General features: G+C 43.1%; 2 protein-coding genes and 1 long non-coding RNA gene across 3 annotated transcripts in view; 2 read left to right on the top strand and 1 right to left on the bottom strand.

Moving 5' to 3' along the window:
• Positions 1 to 22334, bottom strand: part of LOC139573582 (integrin alpha-8-like) — a 57286-nt gene that overhangs the window by 5532 nt on the left and 29420 nt on the right. The window contains exons 16-28 of the mRNA XM_071397209.1: positions 21825 to 21880; positions 21350 to 21507; positions 21024 to 21152; positions 20821 to 20888; positions 19923 to 20070; positions 19537 to 19629; positions 16420 to 16499; positions 15967 to 16047; positions 14664 to 14769; positions 13894 to 14052; positions 3770 to 3883; positions 3574 to 3687; positions 3345 to 3446 (exon numbers count right to left, since the gene is read on the bottom strand). Coding sequence (XP_071253310.1) covers positions 3345 to 3446; positions 3574 to 3687; positions 3770 to 3883; positions 13894 to 14052; positions 14664 to 14769; positions 15967 to 16047; positions 16420 to 16499; positions 19537 to 19629; positions 19923 to 20070; positions 20821 to 20888; positions 21024 to 21152; positions 21350 to 21507; positions 21825 to 21880 — 1408 coding nt within the window. The remainder of the gene's footprint in view (positions 1 to 3344; positions 3447 to 3573; positions 3688 to 3769; positions 3884 to 13893; positions 14053 to 14663; positions 14770 to 15966; positions 16048 to 16419; positions 16500 to 19536; positions 19630 to 19922; positions 20071 to 20820; positions 20889 to 21023; positions 21153 to 21349; positions 21508 to 21824; positions 21881 to 22334) is intronic.
• Positions 7501 to 9618, top strand: LOC139573585 (uncharacterized). The gene is made up of 4 exons (XR_011674627.1): positions 7501 to 7866; positions 7965 to 8027; positions 8104 to 9207; positions 9297 to 9618. It is a non-coding gene; the product is annotated as an uncharacterized lncRNA (long non-coding RNA).
• Positions 9698 to 13654, top strand: LOC139572240 (fibrinogen- and Ig-binding protein-like). The gene is made up of 11 exons (XM_071394889.1): positions 9698 to 9776; positions 11150 to 11212; positions 11305 to 11388; positions 11497 to 11580; positions 11652 to 11714; positions 11881 to 11943; positions 12033 to 12095; positions 12197 to 12280; positions 12578 to 12631; positions 12734 to 12862; positions 13258 to 13654. The coding sequence occupies exons 1-11, from the start codon at positions 9698 to 9700 to the stop codon at positions 13563 to 13565; spliced, it is 1074 nt and encodes a 357-aa protein (XP_071250990.1). The 3' UTR covers positions 13566 to 13654.

Below are 22334 nucleotides of genomic sequence, written 5' to 3'. Positions count from 1 at the left end.
GTCAACAAAACAAAGGAGATGATCGTGGACTTCAGGAAACAGCAGAGGGAGCAGCCCCCTATCCACATCGACGGGACAGTAGTGGAGAAGGTGGAAAGTTCCTCGGCGTACACATCAAGGTACACCCACACAGACAGCATGGTGAAGCAGGCGCAGCAGCGCTTCTTCAACCTCAGGAGGCTGAAGAAATTCGGCTTGTCACCAAAAACGCTGAAACTTTTACAGATGCACAATCGAGAGCATCCTGTCAGGCTGTATAACCGCCTGGTACGGCAACTGCTCCGCCCACAACCGTAAGGCTCTTCAGAGGGTAGTGAGATCTGCACAACGCATCACTGGGGGCAAACTACCTGCCCTCCAGGACACCTACACCACCCAATGTCACAGGAAGGCCAAAAAGATCATCAAGGACAACAACCACCCGAGCCACTGCCTGTTCACCCCGCTATCATCCAGAAGGCGAGGTCAGTACAGGTGCATCAAAGCTGGGACCGAGAGACTGAAAAACAGCTTCTATCTCAAGGCCATCAGACTGCTAAACAGCCATCACTAACATTGAGTGGCTGCTGCCAACATACTGACTCATCTCTAGCCACTTTAATAATTAAAAATTGGATGTAATAAATGTATCACTAGCCACTTTAAACAATGCCACTTTATATAATGTTTACATACCCTACATTACTCATCTCATATGTATATACTGTACTCTATACCATCTACTGCATCTGCCTATGCCGTTCGGCCATCGCTCATCCACATATCTTTATGTACATATTCTTATTCATTCCTTTACACTTGTGTGTATAAGGTAGTTGTGAAATTGTTAGTTTACTTGTTAGATATCACTGCATGGTCGGAACTAGAAGCACAAGCATTTCGCTACACTCGCATTAACATCTGCTAACCATGTGTATGTGACCAATAACATTTGATTGGATTTGGAGGAACCTTTAATGTTTCAATGTAGCAAAATCCTTGACTGGAGGCATGGCTTAGTAGGGGCGTGGCTTTCAGATAGATCTTTTTAGGGGGTAAATGTCATTCCTGTTCATCTGTTCTTTAAAAAAATATATATTTTATTTGTGCATTTTCCAATTCAGAACATTCAAAACAAAAGTGAAAAGATATTAGACAGCAATGGGACAAAGTGACAGTAACAGACGAGCGTAAAAAAAAAAAAAAAAATAAGAATTAGAATTATATATACAAACATTAAATAAATAAGTCATAATAAAGAGTCAAATAAAAATAATAATAATAATAGAGACATTGGATCATATACATACGGTCACCTGCCGTAAGCTACATACTATACATTACATGTGAATAATTATATAAGGGTTATATAGAGATTCAATCAATGTGATGTGAGATTCTCCATTTAGTCAATAAAAGGTTGCCAAATTCTGTAAAATGTCTCTAACTTATTCCTCAAGCAGTAAGTGATTTTCTCCAGTCAGATATAACTTTTAACTTCCGATAGCCACATTGCAACTGGCAGGGGGGAATCCGATTTCCATTTCAAGGCAATACATCTCTTGGCAATCGCTAGCAATATTTCTGTTAGCTTTATAGTATGGCTTTGCCTAAGATTGGAGTTAGTAAAGTTACCCAGTAGACAGACCTCCGGGTCTAAAGGGAATGCAACCTTGTGAATTGAGGATATGGTGTCGCATACCCCCTGTCAGAAACCGTGTAGTTTGAACACTGCCAAGTGGAATGGAGGAATGTTCCTTCATCTGAGCCACATCTTAAACATAGGGAGGAGATATCAGGGTTGAACTTGTGCAGTCTAGATGGGGTGATATAGAGCTGATGGAGGAAATTAAACTGGATCAGTCTGTATCTGGAGTATGTATCTGGGATGGTGTATAGAACTCTGGAGGGAAGCCATCCTCCCCAGGAGATTTATTAGAAGGTAAGGCGCTCTCTGTCTTCCTCTGACACCTGTTCATCTGTTCTATTGTCATTATATATGTTAAGGTTGAACACTGACAGTTGTGTAGCTTCAATGGGGCTTACAGAGGTGTATGAGCTCCTCAAGAGCCTATGTAAATCCCAAAGTTGGAATAGTTGCCACTTTATAACTATATGAATGAATGAATTACATTTTATTTTCGTGTCAAATCGGCAATCGGCAACCCATCCCTTATGGGATTAATTGACACATAAACAATCATTACAATAATTCACTATGGTAATTAAATTATAATTCTTCTTCCGGTGTTCCCTACATTGCACATCGCATAAAGTGGTGTTTTGCGGGTACTATTTAATGAAGCTGCCAGTTGAGGACTTGTGAGGCGTCTGTTTCTCAAACTAGACACTCTAATGTACTTGTCCTCTTGCTCAATTGTGCATCGGGGCCTCCCACTCCTCTTTCTATTATGGTTAGCGCCAGTTTGCGCTGTTCTGTGAAGGGAGTAGTACACAGCGTTGTACGAGATCTTCAATTTCTTAGCAATTTCTCACATGGAATAGCCTTAATTTCTCAGAACAAGAATAGACTGACGAGTTTCAGAAGAAAGGTCTTTGTTTCTGGCCATTTTGAGCCTGTAATCGAACCCACAAGTGCTGATGCTCCAGATACTCAACTAGTCTAAAGAAGGACAGTTTTATTGCTTCTTTAATCAGTACAACAGTTTTCAGCTGTGCTAAAATAATTGCAAAAGGGTTTTCTAATGATCAATTAGCCTTTTAAAATGATAAACTTGGATTGGTTAACACAACGTGCCATTGGAACACAGGAGTGACGGTTGCTGATAATGGGCCTCTGTACGCCTATGTAGATATTCCATAAAAAAATCTGCCGTTTCCGGCTACAATAGTAATTTACAACATTAACTATGTCTACTGTATTTCGGATCAATTTGATGTTATTTTAAATGGACAAAAAATGTGCTTCTCTTTCAAAAACAAGGACATTTCTAAGTGACCCCAAACTTTTGAAAGGTATTGTATGTATATGTAATCAGTAATGTTAATATCATTATTATTTTATTAGAATATGTAATATGCAGTGTACAAACTTAACATGATGAGCAGGAATGACATTTACTCATAATGGGTGGCCAAATAAGCCATGCCTCCGATCTTCTGATAGGCTCGCAGCCTCAATATATTATTGAAAAGGTTCAAAATTGAACCCCTCCCATCACAAAAAGGTTCCGGTCTCAACCTTTAAACAGGGGTTTCTCAAAGACCAGTGGTGTAAAGTACTTCAGTACTTTTTGAACTGGAAAAGTTCCCTGTGTGGCAATTTTTGGAATCTCAGAAGGTTCTTCCAGGCTCCTTTTCTTCTAAGAGTGTAGAGGTATGAGTTAGTGTTAGGGGTATCTTACTGAAGTGGTGTGTTGGGGTAAGGAGGAGGGTTGGAGGCGGTAGGGCAGGGCCGTCACTCTGAAGGACACGGTAGAGTTGAGGAGGTATGGGTCGTTACGTCTCTGCAAGGTGAATAGATGTTATAGATACTTTATTTCTTAATACTAATAATAACATGAATACATACAATAATACTAATACTCCCAGTAGTACATACGTCTGGGTTCATGTTTGTGTGCTTGTGCTCACCTGGAGGAAGGTGTGAGCCCAGAGTCGGGAGCGGATCTTGACTACAGCGCTCTGACCACGGTCCAACCGCCCGACCACACACAGAACTCTTACACAAATGATGTTACTGCAGTTCTACAGAGAGGGAGAGAGAGAGTTCATATACATTCCAAAACGGCTGCTGTATACCAAACAAGCTGACACTGAAAGTAAGTACCAGGGTCTTGCTGCTGTAGGGCTGGGCAGCGCTGGTGGCTCGTCTGTAGCGGTGAGGAGAGCTACTGTTTCTCAGAAAGCCTAACAATTCTGGAGTGTCCTGGACAGAGGATGTCTGAGAGAGAGAGACAGAAAGAGAGAAAGAGAGGAGAAAATGAAGTCACATTATTACAAACCACTTTTAAGACCAACCAATCATCTAAACATAAAACACCACAGGTACACACTTACAGTACCTTGCTAAAGTATTCATACCCATGTAACTTATGTTATTTTTTTAAGCCAATTTTACTCCTAAACTAATGAAGTCCATTTGAATCGCACTTTCTAACACAATAAAATGTGAAGAAATCCAATGGTTATGAACACTTTTGCAAGGCATACATAGGCCTACACATTGTAGATGACACACTGTCTAGTAGCCTGATCAGCAGCCTTGTAGTCAGTTCTCTACCTCGTGGAAAAAGAAGAGACCAAACAACACAGGGGTTCAGGGTTACTCTGGTTCTCTTGATGTTTGCTCAGATGTCCTTGGTGCTACTTTTACATCCACCACATGTTGACTTCTCACGGAGTGGGCTAGTTCCTGTTGACGCGTTTCTATAAAGATTCCCCATTCTGCTTTTCCCCCCTCTTATTTTTGCTGGTACTGAGACTCATAGACATTACATTACTATTGAACTAAGGCATAATTCAAAATGAGGCGTGTTGCAGCTATGCTGGTGCTGATGTTCTGTCTGTCTGGGGCCTGGGCTGAGGGAGAGAGTAAAGGAGGGATGGATCAGATTGACCAGAACATTCTATTCACTACCATAGATGCTGTCTGGGATGAGCTGAAACACCTGAGACTCATGCTGAACAACACACAGAAACGAGTAGAGAAGTTGGAGAATAAAAACACAGGTACTGTAATAATGCACATATAGACAGAGAAAGAAAGAAAGAACAAAGGTAGCCTGACGTAATAATACAGGTAATGAAACCGATCACACTGCGAAAGTAAGTAGTGCTTGCTTAACTCTCATTCTGTATTGATTGATAAGTTTGGACATTTATGTTGGTGCCATTTCAGTCCTGGGGGACAGGGTGGTCAAGCTGAAGACAGAACACATATAATCATCATTAGATGTCATTTCTTAAATGGATTTAGATAATAATTCACCAAATAGAAAAGTCAGCTGCTGATATGGATCATACACAGGCTACAGTATATCTTTATCATTAAAGCTCAAGCAGCAGAACTGACAGACCTAGACGACAGACTGAGTGCCAATGTGATACTGACGTTCCATTTACAGATCTAGAATGAAGGGGATAACAAAATGCTAATTTTACAAAATACGGTTTAGTTAATTAGCTTAATCGAAAATGTACAGTTGTGGATTTTGCTGGACATTTTATGATAATGTACAAAACAAATTCCCTTGTGATTTCAGCCCAGAGTTACCGCAAAGGGATTGCTTAGCACAGGGGTTCCCATCTTTCTTTAAAGGTAGACTTTATAAGAACTACTGTGCCTCAGATGAGCATAGCTAATTTTAGGGAGAAATAAATAAAGCATTGTTTTAGCTGCATCTCAGCTACATATTTTCATGCTATTTCAGCCCTGGAGGCCAGAGTGACAGACAGTGAGAGCCAGGTGGTGGAACTGAAGAAAGAGAATGCAGGTAATAAGGAGACTACTATGAATAAACATGCTGTAGCACATTTTTTTAGCATATGAGATATAAGATTCTGTAAGTGAAGTAGTGAACTTGTAATTTTAAAAAGCTCTATGTCACATTGCTGGTCTCCTCACTCTCTTCCAATTCACCAGTGGATACAGTTACTACTGACAAGCTATAGCGCGAGAATTATCAACAGCGAAAATGAATGGTGCTATATAAGTGCCTTCAGAAAGTATTCATAGCCCTCGACTTATCCACATTTTGTTGTGTTAAAGCCTGAATTCAAAATGGATTAAAAAATATATCAAAAAATCTCACCCATCTACACACAATACCCCATAATGACAGACATTTTTGCAAATTTATTGAAAAAGAAATTCAGAAATATCTCATTTACATAAATATGCACACCCCTGAGTCGATACTTTGTAGAAGCACCTTAGTCAGCGATTACAGCTGTGAATGTTTTTGGGAAAGTCTCTAAGAGCTTTGCACACCTGGATTGTACAATATTTGCACATTATACTTTTTTTATTCATCAAGCTCTGTCAAGTTGATTGTTGATCATTGCTAGACAGACATTTTCAAGTCTTAAATCGGTTTGAAAGTCTATAGCAAGTCAAAACTGTAACTAGACATTCAATGTCGTCTTGGTAAGCAACTCCAGTGTAGATTTGGCCTTGTGTTTTAGATTATTGTTCTGCTGAAAGGTGAATTCATCTCCCAGTGTCTGTTGGAAAGTAGACTGAAGCAGGTTTTCCTCTAGGACTTAGCCTGTGCTTATAGCTGTATTCCGTTTATTTTATAAACAAACAAAAAAAACTCCCCAGTCCTTGCCGATGACAAGAATACCCATAACATGACCCATATCATGATGCTTGAAAATATGAAGAGTGGTACTCAGTGATGTGTTGTGATGGATTTCCCCCAAATATAACGATTTGTATTCAGGACAAAAAGTTCATTTCTTTGCCAATTTTTTTGCAATATTATTTAAGTGCCTTGTTGCAAAAAAGATGCAAGTTTTGTTATATTTTTATTCTGCACAGGCTTCCTTCTTTTCACTCTGTCAATTAGTTTAGTATTGTGGAGTAACTACAATGTTGTTGATCCATCTTCAGTTTTCTCCTATCACAGCCATTAAACTCTGTAACTGTTTTAAAATCACCATTGGCCTCAATTCTTATTTATAATGACAGCCTACACCAGCCAAACCCGGACGATGCTGGGCCAATTGTGCGCCGCCCTATGGGACCCCCAATCACTGCTGGATGTGAAACAGCCTGGATTCGATTCCTTCCTCTCCTACAACTGAGTTAGGAAGGACGCCATTACCTTGTAGTGACTGGATGTATTGATACACCACCCAAAGCCTAATTAATAACTTCAAAATGCTCAAAGGGATATTCAGCGTCTGCTTTTTTTATTTGTGCACATCTACCAATCGGTGCCCTTCTTTGCAAAGCATTGAAAAACCTCCCTGGTCTTTGAGGCTGAATCTGTGCTTGAAATTCACTACTCGATTGAGGGACCTTACAGATAATTGTATGTGTGGGGTACAGAGACGATGTAGTCATTCAAAAATCATGTTAACCAATATTATTGAACACGGAATGAGTCCATGCAATTTATTATGCAATTTGCGAAGCACATTTTTTTAGTCCTGAACTTATTTAGGCATGCCATAACAAAGGGGTTGAATACTTATTGACTCAAGACATTTCAGCTTTACATTTTCTATTAATTAAAAAAAAATTCTACAAACAAAATTCCACGTTGACATTATGCGGTATTGTGTGTAGGTCAGCGACACAATATCTCAATTTAATAAATGTTTAATTCAGGCTGTAACACAACAACATTTGGAAAAAGTAAAGGGGTGTGAATACTTTCTGAAGGCATTATATATATATACACCTATTTCAATATTTGTTTTACTTTCTTTACTTTCAGCCCCATGGGGAAGGGGTGGTATGGGGAGGGTTTTCTATGGTCGCCATGGTGGGCGACTGACGAGCAACCCTTGTTGCTAGGGGGGGTTGGGAAGTGGTGGGAAACATGGGGGTAGGGGTAGTTGTATGGAGACATGTTGGCTGGGGGAATGGGATGGGAAGTTGGGGGAGGCCCACTTTTTTATGTTCCTGTTTATACTGAATTTACCAATTATTTTTTGTATGTATTTCTTACAGTTTTTTGTTATTGTTGAGCGGCAGCTTACGGTTACAAGTTTTATAAACATATACTTTCGAAATGGATAATGTACCTGTAATCTCCCCCAACAAATAAATAACTAAAACAATTATAATTTGGTCACAAAAAACAGTAATGGTTGAGATGTTCAGCAATGTTTATTTTCATGCTACTTCAGCCCTGGAGGCCAGAATGACAGCCAGTGAGAGCCAGGTGGATGAAGTGAAGAAAGAGAATGCAGGTAAAACACTAATATAAACTTCACCCTCATGTATTCTGACAGTAAATAACACTTGCAACTAATAAAGCATTCTACATTTTCCAACTCTATGATTTTAGTCTTGGAGGCCAGAGTGACAGCCAGTGAGAGTCGGGTGGTGGAACTGAAGAAAGAGAATGCAGGTACAGTAAGATAAGCTATATTGTGCAAACGTGTTTTTCTGTTAATTTACTGTTAATTACTTTCATACTACTTCAGCCCTGGAGGCCAGATTGACAGCCAGTGAGAGCCAGCTGAATGATCTGAAGGGAAAGAATGCAGGTGACTAAAATGTTTTACTTATAAGAACTACTACATACTGTATATTCCTCACCTGAACATGATTCAGCTCATTTCAGGATATGAAAAGCAATGTGATGTAACAAAGCTACATCAGGGTTTATTGTTTTTATCATAAAAAAATGATAGACCTGGAGGCCAGAGTGACAGCCAGTGAGAGCCAGGTGGAAGACTTGAAGAAACAGAATACAGGTAATAACGAGATGTTTTAAAAAATATATATTGAGTTAACTTTCTCGATAGAAACAACAACATATTGGATATTGCCTATTACATATGGATGTGACATATCGTCTACTATATTTATATAATTCCAGGCCAAGCAGCACTAATGTTATCCCTGGGAAGCCAACTAACAGCCCTTCAGAGCCAGATGGCAGAACTGAAGAAAGAGAATGCAGGTAATAATTAAATGTGTTCTGATGAACTATTGAGTTAATAATTTGCTCAATAGAATAAAAAAATTATCACAGTTCTGGATAATGCCTTTCCTCTTTACTAGATTTCTATAATTCCAGATCAAGCAGCAGAACTGTCAGCCCTGGAGAACACAGTGACAGCCAGTGAGAGCCAGGTGGCAGAGCTGATGTCAAAAAATGCAGGTGACTAAAATGTGTTACTTATCCGAGCTAATGCATGTACGCTTCACCTGCACATGATTCAGCTAATGTTAGGATGTAACCAAGCAAAGTGATGTTACAAAGCTACAGCTAATGTTAGGATGTAACCAAGCAAAGTGATGTTACAAAGCTACATCACAGTTGATTGTTTTCTTGTATGCATTATTTTCTAGCCCTGGAGGCCAGAGTGACAGTCAGTGAGAGTCATGTGGCAGAACTGAAGGGAAAGAACGCAGGTGACTATTTATCTTTACTTATAAGAACTACCACGTATATAAAGCTACATCTTGGTTTAACCTTTTATATCATACATTTTGGTCCTGCATAAATGATTTTCTAGCCCTGGAGGCCAGAGTGACAGCCAGTGAGAGCCAGGGGGAGGAGCTGGAGAAAGTGAATGCAGGTAATGATAACATGTGAATTGAAAATAATTAGGTTAATAATTAATTGCCTAGAAAGATTAACTTTGGAAATTGACTCATATGATTAAAGACCAAGCAGCTGAACTGTTATCCTTGGGGAGCAGAGTGACAACCCTTCAGAGCCAGGTGGCAGAACTGAAGAAAGAGAACGCAGGTGACTAAAATGTTTCACTTATAAGAACGACTACATGTATTCATCACCTGCACATAATAAGATTACGCTCATTTCAAGATATGAAAAAACCAAAGTGATGTAACAAAGTTATATCATTTTCTAAATAAATTATTTTCTTGCATAAATTATCTTCTAGCCCTGGAGGCCAGAGTGACAGCCAGTGAGAACCAGGTGGCAGAACTGATGGGAAAGAATACAGGTGACACCTGTGCCTCACCTGAACATGATTCAGCTGTTAGGACGTGATAAAGCAAAGCAATGTAACAAAGCTACATCACAGTTGATTGTTTTCTTGTATGCATTATTTTCTAGCCCTGGAGGCCAGAGTGACAGTCAGTGAGAGGCATGTGGCAGAACTGAAGGGAAAGAACGCAGGTGACTATATACACTATATATACAAAAGTATGTGGACACCCCTTCAAATTAGTGGATTTGGCTATTTCAACCACACCGTTGTTGACAGGTGTATAAAAATCGAGCACACAGCCATGCAATCTCCATAGACAAACATTGGCAGTAGAATGGCCTTACTGAAGAGCTCTGTGACTTTCAACATGGCACCGTCATAGAATGCCACCTTTCCAACAAGTCAGTTCATCAAATTTGTGCCCTGCTAGAGCTGCCCCGGTCAACTGTGAGTTCTGTTATTGTGAAGTGGAAACGTCTAGGCGCAACAACGGTTCAGCTGCTAAGTGGTAGGCCACACAAGCTCACAGAACGGGACCGCTTAGTGCTGAAGCATGTAGCGCATAAAAATCGTCTGTCCTTGGTTGCAGCACTCACTACTGAGTTCCAAACTGCCTCTGGAAGCAACGCCAGCACAAGAACTGTTAGTCGGGAGCTTCATGAAATGGGTTTCTGTGGCCGAACAGCTGCACACAAGCCTTAGATCACCATGCAACGTGCCAAGCGTCGGCTGGAGGGGTGTAAAGCTCGCCACCATTGGACTCTGGAGCAGTGGAAACACGTTCTCTGGACAAATGAATCACGCTTCACCATCTGGCAGTCCGACGGACGAATCTGGGTTTCCCGGATGCCAGGAGAATGCTACCTACCCCAATGCATAATGCTGACTGTACAGTTTGGTGGAAGTGGTATAATGGTCTGGGGCAGTTTTTCATGGTTCGAGCTAGATCTAGTGAAATTAAATCTTAACGCTACATCATACAATTACATTCTAAATGATTCTGTGCTTCCAACTTTGTGACAACAGTTTGGGGAAGGCCCTTTCCTGTTTCAGCATGACAATGCCCCTGTGCCCAAAGCAAGGTCCATACAGAAAAGGTTTGTCGAGATCGGTGTGGAAGAACTTGACTGTCCTACACAGAGCCCTGACCTCAACCCCATCGAACACCTTCGGGATGAATTGGAACGCCGACTGCGAGCCAGGCCTAATCGCCCAATGTCATCGCCCGACCTCACTAATGCTCTTGCTGCTGAATGGAAGCAAGTCCCTGCAGCAATGTTTCAACATCTCATGGAAAGCCTTCCCAGAAGAGTGGAGGCTGTTATTACAGCAAAGGGTGGAACAACCCCATATTAATGCCCATGATTTTGGAATGAGATGTTCAATGAGCAGGTGTCCACATACTTTTGGCAATGCAGTGCATCTTTACTTATAAGAACGACTATGTCTCAACTAGGTCTCAATTTAACATGATTCGGCTTATTTCAGGATATGATAAAGCTACATCTTAATTTATTTATTTTTAATCATAAATGATGTTCCTGCATAAACTATTTTCTAGCCCTGGAGGCCAGAGTGACAGCCAGTGAGAGCCAGGGGGAGGAGCTGGAGAAAGTGAATGCAGGTAATGATAACATGTGCATTGAAAATAATTCTGTTAATAATTAATTGCCTAGAAAGATTAACAACTTTGGATATTGACTCATATGATTCAAGACCAAGCAGCTGAACTGTTATCCTTGGGGAGCAGAGTGACAACCCTTCAGAGCCAGGTGGCAGAACTGAAGAAAGAGAACGCAGGTAACAAGAAGTGTTTTGAAAAACGATTGAGTTAATAATTTACTCAATAGAAAAAGCACAGCTCTGGATATTGTTTATTGCCTCTTTAAAATATTTATATAATTTCAGCCCAAGCAGCAGAACTGTCAGACTTGAAGAACAGATTGACAACCAGTGAGAGTCAGGTAGCTGAACTGAAGAAAGAAAATGCAGGTAAGATATATTGTGCGAAAGTGTGTGTTTAATAACCATTTTTACTGTTAATTATTTTTATACTATTTCAGCCCTGGACACCAGATTGACAGCCAGCGAAAGGAAGATGGCAGAACTGAAGAAAGAGAATGCAGGTGCCTCAAATGTTTCACTTATAAGAATGACTACATGTATTCCTCACCTGAACATAATAACATTCAGCTCATTTCAAGTTATGAAAAAACAAAGCGATGTAACAAAGCTACATCATGGCTTATCATTTTCATCATAAATTATTTTCTTGCATAAATGATGTTCTAGCCCTGGAGGCCAGAGTGACAGTCAGTGAGAGCCATGTGGCAGAACTGGAGAAAAATAATGCAGGTAATGATGATAAGCAATTAGTTATGAAAAATATTTAGTCAAATAAGTCACTGGAAAGATGAACATTTCTGGAAAATCACTTGTGTTAGCCTTGAGGACCAGAGTGACAGCCAATGAGAGCAAGCTGGAGGAACTGAAGAAAGAGAATGCAGGTAATAATGAACTTAGAAAAATAAAATAATTTGTTCAATAGAAGAAAAGAAAAAATCACAGCTCTGGATATTGCCTCTCTAAAATATTGATATAATTTCAGCCCAAGCAGCAGAACTGTCAGACTTGAAGAACAGAGTGACAACCAGTGAGAGCCAGGTGGCAGAGTTGAAGAAAAAGAATGCAGGTAATGAGTAGTAAATTGTTAAGAAAAAGATGAACACCTCTGGATATTGACGTGCATGATTCCAGCCCAAGCAGCAGAACTGTTAGCCTTGGGGAGCAGAGTGACAACCAGTGAGAGGCAAGTAGCGGAGCTGGAGAAAGAGAATACATGTAACTATGCTCCACTAATAAGAGCAAGGCTACAATCACTCTCCTGAACCGCTGACTCATCTAATCAGGATGTATCTAAGCACAGCAATGACAACAAAGCTACCTCAGAGTATCAGTTCATTAAGATATTATTTTCTTGCTATTTCAGCCCTGGAGGCAAGATTGAGTGTCGCTGAGAGCCAGGTGGAGGAACTGAGGCTAGGTAAGAACAGATCAATTCAATCAAACCCACAGTGTGGTATGAAATGAATACATTTTAGACATTACGGTGGACTTGATTGAATTCATTCTCATGTATTCGCAGACAGAAGACAGGTGGCCTTTTCTGTTGCTTTGACGGACTCAGGATATGTGGGACCCTTTCAAACTGAGATCACTCTGGTCTATGAAAAAGTCTTCACCAACATCGGCAACGGTTACGACACAAACTCTGGTACAGCTTACGCCGACAACACTACAGACACAGTAACAATACTACAGGTTCACCCACACAGCAATACATCTACAACTCAGATAAAGGTATAAACATAAACACACAATCTCCATGCTCACGTGTCCACCACAGGAGGCTGCTGATGGGAGGACGGATCATAATAATGTCTGGAATGGCGTGAATGGAATGGTATGTGTTTGATGTGTTCGATACCATTCACTTTAGTCCGTTACAGTCATTACTATGAGCCCGTCCTACCCAATTAAGGTGCCACTGGACGCCTGTGGTGCCCACAGGGGCCAGCTACTGGCACAGACCCCAACCACTAACAGGCTGCTACAGTGCCTAAGAGAGACGGATAGTGCTGATCTATCCCTGCTTCCCCTCTGATACAGGTATGTTCTCAGCACCAGTGAGAGGAGTCTACTACTTCACATTCACCTCCATGGGCCGAGAGCCTGGACAGAAAATGGGTGTTAACTTGGTCAAAAATGGAGAGCAAATGATATACAACGTCCAGGACAACTTCCATGGTGGTTATGAGTACATGACAGGTGCCGTGGCTTTGGAGCTAGAGAAAGATGATCTGGTGTACTTAAGGCTTCCTAAGGGCTGGGGGCTGTATGATGACAACAGCAACCACACTGTCTTTACTGGCATCCTGCTTTTCACCACCAACCCTGCTATGGGCCGACTCCACTAGACCCTCTCCGTCCTCCTACAGTCTTCAATAAACATGGAATGAGTAACTTTGTCCTGTCATCATTAAAGCACATTCCTCAGTCATCATCACAAACATAAGCCAGATGGTAGATTACATCCTGTTACCCTATTTTATTATGAGAAGAACCAAGCTACATCAATGCTAGATCGGGTCAGTACACTTTGATCTAACTTAGCTGTAATTTCACAAAAGCATTTATGCCATTGTTTCTAAAGCATTGGAGACCAATACAGGTTAATAAATATAGAACATCAGTGCATGAGTACAGTGTCGTGTCCAGTCTCAGCAGGAGGTGTGGTTGTGTTACCTGTAGGCCCAGGGGGTTGAGGCTGGTGTTGCTCCGGCAGCTGATTGGTCCATCTGTTAGAACCTCCAGAGCGTAGAGCAGGTGTTCGTCACGGAAACGAGAGGGCCAGCCCACCTGGAGCTCCGCCTCCCGGATACTACTGGGACCTGAGTTATGGAGCTGAGAGAGTAAGAGGGAAAAGAGAGAGAGGAGAGACAAAGAGATGAGAAGAAGAGAGAGAGGAGATGGAGAGAGGGGGGGAGGGGAGTAGAGAGGGAAGAAGAAAGAAAGAGAGAGTGAGAGCGAGAGAGTATGAGAACACCAAGCCACTCAGCTTAGCCCCTTTCCACACACTCATTAATTCTAGGGTGATGATGGTGAGTCACCCAAACAGGACATGGTCTCAGTGCTCCAGGCAGGAATTCTCAGAGAGAGAAACTCTGGCCGACCTAACTATAACCAGCTGGACAGACTGCAGGACAGGAGCACTGCAGCCCCAAACCCTGCAGACATCCAGCAGATGTCCCTCTTCACTGCATCTTCAACACACACACACACACACACACACACACACACACACACACACACACACACACACACACACACACACACACACACACACACACACACACACACACACACACACACACGTCTGATCCCCCCTCTTATCCCTCCACCCCCCATCTCTCTCTCTCTTCCTTTATGACAGCAATTACCACTGTTCAGGAGGCCTTTGATCAGACGGCAGCCAGTACTTACAGGGCTACTGCTTTTACTGTGTGTGTATGTACCTCGTAGATGTGTGTGACCTGGGGTCCTACGTCATCCTCTTTGACCGGCTTCTCTTTGGGCTCCCAGTGAGGAAACGGAAGAACCACCTGAGAGGGATGACACACCCTGGAAAGGGAGAGAGAGAGAGGCAGAGAGAGAGATGGGAGAGAGAAAGAAAGAAAAAGAGGAGCGATAGAGAAAGAAAGAGAAGAGAGAGAGTATGAGAACAAATGATATGGAGAACAAATTATTTACAACGTCCAGGACAACTTGGGGGGTGAACACCAAGCCACTCGCCACTCCGCTGCCAAACACAACTTACCCAACGCCGGTTGGACCTTAACCTCCCGCCTTCCAGTCCCCCACACCCACAGCCCCCCCCCCCCACGGATCACTGTTTGTTTGTGTGTACAACTTCCTTAGACCCAGCCAAGTCACTCTGGGGTCCAGGCTTTGAAGTGTGTTTGTGTGTGTGTGTGTGTGTGTGTGTGTGTGTGTGTGTGTGTGTGTGTGTGTGTGTGTGTGTGTGTGTGTGTGTGTGTGTGTGTGTGTGTGTGTGTGTGTGTGTGTGTGGGGGGGGGGGGGGGGATAGTACAACAAGGAACATTTAGACAAGTGGGGACTGACAAGGAAAAAGGCTATTTTAGGCTTGGGAGTTAGGGTTACAATTAGCATTAGGGGTTAGGCTTAGGAGTTAGGGTAAGGTTTAGTTTTAGGGTTAGGGGTTAGGGGTTAAGCTTAGCGTTAAGGTTAGGGTTAGGTTAACGGTTAGGGAAAATAGGAGTTTGAATGGGAATCAATGTTTTGTTCCCCACAAGGCTAGTAAATCAAACGTGTGTGTGTGTGTGTGTGTGTGTGTGTGTGTGTGTGTGTGTGTGTGTGTGTGTGTGTGTGTGTGTGTGTGTGTGTATGCAAGCGCATGTGTGTATGTGTGTGCAAGCATGTGTGTGTGTGTGTGTGTGTGACCAAGTAGCACTAGCACTGGCCCAAGTGCATGATTAGCATACACAGACTAACATACACAACTAACATACACATACATGATTAACATACACAGACTAACATACACAACTAACATACACATACATGATTAGCATACACAGACTAACATACACAACTAACATACACATACATGATTAACATACACAGACTCAACCACACTGAGCAATATAAATACAGCAAACTATATGAGCCTGTCTCACCTACATGGCATGAGACAAAGATATACACTGTATGACAACAAAGTGCATCAAACAGAGCAAAGATATTCTACTGTCACAGGGTTAGAGAAAAGATCAACCAGAACAGAGATGTGTCACTCACCCCCTCAGGTCTAGCTGAGCTCTGGCAGAGATGGAGAGAGACAGACTGACTGGGTTGCTCTTGGAGTTGTCTTCATTTGAACTGTAAGATAAGAGGCACACGAGTCAGTAAAGATGTTTGGATGTAGTGTCTGCACCATGGCCTGACGATGTATGGTGTGTGTGCATGTGCGCGTGTGTGAGTAAATGAGTGAATGACCATGTGTTTGTGGCGAGGTGAACAGTCAATGTTTTGTCTCGTCTGTTTTCCTCCAGTCATCTGTCTCGACGCTCTTTGTTTGGGAAAGCCACAGAAATACTCAGAATTCTGACAGAGGTTCCTTTTTACAGTTGTGTGTGTCACAGCTCTTCAGCAGTGTGTGTGTGTGTGTGTGTGTGTGTGTGTGTGTGTGTGTGTGTGTGTGTGTGTGTGTGTGTGTGTGTGTGTGTGTGTGTGTGTGTGTGTGTCTGTCACCTGTGGATCTGTAGGTCAAAGTCAATGTGAGGACCGGCATCATCCAGCCTTTGGACAGCAAACCTTAAACCTACAGATACCTGGAGACAGAGACAGTGAGACAAAGAGAGAGAGACAGACAGAGACCGAGAGAGAGGGACAGAGAGACAAAGGGAGAGGGACAGAGACAGAGAGTCAGAGAGAGACGAATCAAAGTCTGTGTCAGTGACATCTGTAAGTGTTCAGTTAAAGCGAGCAGCCTTCTAACCCCATGTACAGTTTCCCTTTGTTAAAACTAACCAGGACCTGGCCATGGTGTGTGTATCTGGGTTACGTATCTGTATTGTCTGTGTGTGTCTCAGTTGGAGGATCAGTACAGATCTGTGGGCTGAGACAGACCAGATCCCTTCCTCTCTAGTCTTTAGACCCCAGTTAAACCCCCCTCTACCCTTGCTTAACTCACACCATGTGGAGGGCTTAGTTCATAACCCTGAGTATGATAATGATTTCTTGTGTTTGTGTAATAATGTTCTCATGAACAACATGTTAGACACTAGTCAATGCCGGAAACTCTTAAACACTCGCTAAAACTACAAGGGAGAAGCCTGAGGGGGGAAACTCATTAGGACTCCAAAGTCAAAGAGACTTTATTGCACATCAGAGAGAGAATCAGAATAACTCAACAGAGACGACGAAAGACCAAATGGGTCTAAATCACTGAGGTCCCCAGGCTGAGAGAAAGAGAGAGAGACAGACAGAGTGACCCAAATATATCTCTCTCCCCAAATCTGGAAAACATTTATTTCCTGTCACTTCTCTCCCATATTCTGAAAAGCCCCACCACCACTATAAAACTGTCTAACCTGGATGTACTTTTAAACCCACCATTGTACAGAGACAGCGTTTGTCAAGGAAATGATCTAATGCATCGACCAATCAACGACCGTGGCTCTGTGACTGTTCTCACATTCCTTGATGTAAGAGCAGGGATTGACGCTGTCGACCAAACTAACAGACAGGTATCAATTTATTTTTCTGGCCAGTGAGACCTCTGATTGCTCCAAGGGTACATATGGTGTTCCACAGGGCTCTGTGCAGGGGCCGTTGCTGTTCACTGGCAGAGGTGGCACCACAGGCCCCAGAGTGGTGTAGCGGAAAACAAAATTCTGGGGTACATCGTTTTTCCTGATCTGGTAACCTAACCAGGTAAAACTCCGGCCCTTATACGGTATGACGTGATTCATCTGTTGAATATGGGCTATGATGGGACCAGAGTTTTTCTAATCAGGTCACATGGTTTTAAAAAACTCCTGGCCTTGGGGAGGATGAAAGCCCTGTTAAACTTCAGCAACCTTGTACTTGTTCTTATGAATGACATTTTAAAGAAAGACTAGGAGGGTCCTATACACAGACACTCAGAAAGCTACATGATTGGATAATAAAACTCACAGGGCTGAGCTTTATGCAGGTTTGCATCATGTAGTCCTGCTCCTGCTCAACTGTAATACTAATAACAAAATGTACTCACAGTCTGTCAGCTATTGTGTTTATTGATTCATTAAAGTTTATACTCTTGGATTGAAAAAGTCTAGGTAACCTGGTTAGCCCAAGTTTAAATATAAACCAAATGTAATCCCATTGGGCTATAAATAGCCTACACAACGTTACCGCTTCGTTTACCCTGGCCAGAGGGACAGGGCCCCATAGGAGGCTAGACTATGCAGCTGCTGTTGTTAGTAGCCTACAGTTGATCAGACTCAAAAATGGTCTTGTTACCATGCAACACATGTCAGATCGCTAATGTTTAGGAGTAAAGGAGTAAAGGCTGCTCCATTGATGTAAGAGTTTTTGCTTGTGTCTGTTGGGAGTGATATGCTATCAGCTCGCTAAATAAATACCAGAGGAAAGTGGAGAGCGCCTTGAGCATTAATCTGATTGGTCAAGACACACAAAGAGCCTGTAGCAGCACTCCGGTGTGAAAGACAGAAAAATTGTGCGCGAGTGACAAATCATGAGGCAAATTGGTCTAAAAAACAGCACTTTGTCCTTTTTCTTTTACACTTTGCGCAGATATATTTTATTAAACTAAATCAAAAGTGGTGTGGCGCTGAAGCAGCCACACCTGATTGAAAAGTGCTGTGGCAAATGTTGCCTCGCCACACATTTTCCGGCAGCCCTGCCGTCTGGGATGTTACCCATAAACAGTGTCTGTTTTCACCGCTATGCTTGTTGACCCCAGGAAGAGTAGCTGCTGCTTTAGCACTAGCTAATGGGGATCCTAATAAAATACTAAAAATGCTGACAATACACAACGTTTTAAAGAAACATGGCGAGGCAGTCTGCATTTTAGAGGCTTGACTCAAAAATATTAGAATGAGAAAAAGATGCGTTCAAAATGGTCTACAAGCGTTATTACTCCGGCTGCATGATTAGTAAGTGTGTGTGTGTGTGTTTATTCTATAAAAGCTCATGAATTCCTACAGGTCCAAAGGGGCATGGGTAAGTATGTATGGGAAACATCTGGTCTGAAGGAGAGCTGATGTGCACATACGTGTGTCGCTTCTAGAGCTAACAAATACCGCTCTCAGGCTCACAACACACACATGCATGCATGTAGCCACGTCTACACACACACACACACACACACACACACACACACACACACACACACACACACACACACACACACACACACACACACACACACACACACACACACACACACACACACACACACACACACACACACACACACACACACACACACACACACACACACACAGCGGTTACAGAAACACAGGGTAGAGTTACGGATGGGACCACTCGGATGGGACCACTCTTTACTTAACAAAGCCTGTGCTTCCTGGATGTGTCATGCAAGGGGCGAACGGATTAACACACACAGAAATACCCACAGACAGCTTCAGAGTGTGGGGCACAGGGTATCTGGGTGACCAATCACCATGGTAACTATCAATCAGCACCACTGTATCTGATTGACAGCTTCCTGTTTGGACAGGAAGTGGTTGTTTCCAAGTAGAGGGGGAGGTCAGGTCAGTGTGGGTGCATGTGCGTGTGTGCATGTGCGTGTGTGTATTTTCTTGCGTTCATTTGTGTTTATGTGTGTGTTGGACTTACTTCTGTTCCGGCAACCATAGGGTTCCCCAGGTCACACACCACCAGTCTGGAGTCATTCACCATCCTGTACTCACAGTTCAACCTGGATAGAGACTGGAGAGGAGAGCAGGCAAGAAGAGAGGAGGTGAAAGGGGAAGAGAGGTGATATGTGAGGGAAGGGAGGAGAGGAATAGAGTGATGAATGTTCTGACAGTAACAACCTCATCTCATCCATCTTAGGGCCCCATTACACATTCATTCACTCACTCTAGAGAAAAAACCCTGACGTTGTCAACAGGATGTAATGTAATGGTAAAGAGGTCAGCAAGGCTGTAGGGTCTAGTTGAGCTGGGCTAGGGTTGGGGCCAGTGTGAGGGGTGGAAGTGTGTGTGAATGAGTGTTCTCACCTCTATCCTGCGTTCCACTCCTATGTAATCAGCCTCAGGGGGTAGGAGTGTGTGTAGCTCAGTCTCATATGCCCCCTCTCCTTTGTTAACCGCGTTTATGGTCAACATGACCAGGTTGTCATCCCCGACCACCAGCTCTGTACGGTCCCTGTGTTTGTGTGTGTGCAGGAGAGAGAAATAAACAAGTCAATACTATGTCAAACAGTAGAGGTCGGAGTGTGTGTGTGTATCAGTCAGAGGAGAATGACAGGGTGTTTGTGTTGGGCTGCCATGGCGATTGCATACAGATGAAAACAGAAGAAAAACATGCACGCGCACACACACACACTCTTGCTAATGTAAACAATTAGAGAGCAAACTTCTCTCCTTGAGTGCTGTAACACAGTCCTACCCTTTGTTTGGGTGTGCGTGTGTGTGTGTATGTATGAATGTGTGTGAGTGAGTGTGAGTATGTGTAACAGTATAACTTTAGTACGTCCCCTCGCCCCGACACAGGCGCGAACCAGGGACCCTCTGCACACATCAACAACTGACACCCACGAAGCGTCGTTACCCATCGCTCCACAAAAGCCGCGGCCCTTGCAGAGCAAGGGGCAACACTACATCTAGGTTTCAGAGCAAGTGACGTAACTGATTGAAACGCTACTAGCGCGCACCCGCTAACTAGCTAGCCATTTCACATCCGTTACATATGTACATACGTTGAAAGTTTACAGGTTGACAAGGACTTTTCTGAATCTTCCCAGCATGCCTCACTTGACAGGGCAGGGCACAACACACCAGAAGGCGTAACACACCCCTATATCAGTAAGGTTACTTAACTACTGTATTTAAATGAGACCGTAACTGTTTCATGTTGACGTATATGCTACACATGTTACATACAGTACATACTTACATGCTTGCAGACAGCTGGAGGTCTGGAATACACTTGTTGTCTTCCCCACAGTCCAGTAGGATATATGCCTGAGAAATAAAGGAGAAAGGGAGAGACCGATGGGGAGAGGTACGGGGGGACAGGGGTTAAGGTCTAGTCTAACAGTACTCATATGCTGTAAGTGGTCTTGATTGAATGAGAAGAGCCCACACACACACACACACCTGTTCCTGCAGGAAGGTACTGCTGTAGCGGTTGAGGACAGGGGGGAGATCCAGGTTGGAAGGAGGGGCTAAACTGTAGTTTAGAGCCAATGAAATGGGAGTCAATTTATCCCTAAACTCCTCCTCCTCCTGAGAGGGACAGAGAGAGGGGACACACACACCGTGTAACAGAAAGTTTGTTCACTATAACACAATAACTGGTCAAAAACAGGTTCAGCTGAGTTGGCAGATATTTTGAGAGGATCTTCCCAAACACAGCAAGGATGGAGGCCTCTTTTAAAAAAAACTCAAATTCATTTTTTGGCAGCGGAGTGTGTTTGACTTACTCGTAGGTAGACAGTATAGTTCAGGCAGGAGTGAGGATGGCTGTGGCCAAGCGTTAGGACCCCTGTGTGCTGGGGCTGATGGGAATCCAGGAAATGAACTCTTTTAACTCCGCCCCTCACACCTTTAAGCCAATCCAGTTGCAGCTCTGCATTCAGGACTGGGAGAGGTGGAGGAGAGAGGGGGATGGAGGGAGAGAGTGAGGAGGGGTTCCATATGGTCCCATCGTGTGCGGAAGTGTGTGTGTGTGTGTGTGTGTGTGTGTGTGTGTGTGTGTGTGTGTGTGTGTGTGTATTCTCATCTGGTGTGCAGGAGGGAAGCGTGGGTATGGTCTACTTTATCACTTTTAGATTCCACAGAGCATCATTAGCCAGTGGAAACAATGCATTCATACATTCATATAGTTAGCATCTCTAACACGAACTTATACATAAACCTCTCCCTTCCCCCTCTTCGTTCCCAGTCAGCGCTACTTACCTACAGAGTCTGGGATCCCCACACCGCTCACCTTCGCACAAATATCTACCCTGAGACTGGATAACAGAGAGAGAGAGAGAGGTAGAGAGACATGGGAGATTGAGACAGGATAAAAACATTGCTCCTCTGTATGTCTGTGTGTGTGTGTGTACGTGTCAGTGTGTGCGCTCATTAGATTCCAGGATATTAATGGTGCAGGTCTCCCTCTGCAGGAGTCACTTTCCTGTTCCTGATAGAAGGGACGATAACACACACACACACACACACACACACACACACACACACACACACACACACACACACACACACACACACACACACACACACACACACACACACACACACACACACACACACACACACACACACACACACACACACGTGTTCTCTAGTGGTGAAATGCCTGTCAACCAGAACCACTCGGGACAGAACAATGAGCACCAATTAGAAGAAAAACTTCCTCTTTACTGCTCGTCCTCTCATTCTCCCCAAAACAACCAGAAAAACTCC

The sequence above is a fragment of the Salvelinus alpinus genome, chromosome 4, assembly GCF_045679555.1.
Source record: "Salvelinus alpinus chromosome 4, SLU_Salpinus.1, whole genome shotgun sequence".
In the NCBI taxonomy this organism is placed as follows: Eukaryota; Metazoa; Chordata; class Actinopteri; order Salmoniformes; family Salmonidae; genus Salvelinus; species Salvelinus alpinus.
This window is presented reverse-complemented; position numbering and strand designations above follow the sequence as displayed.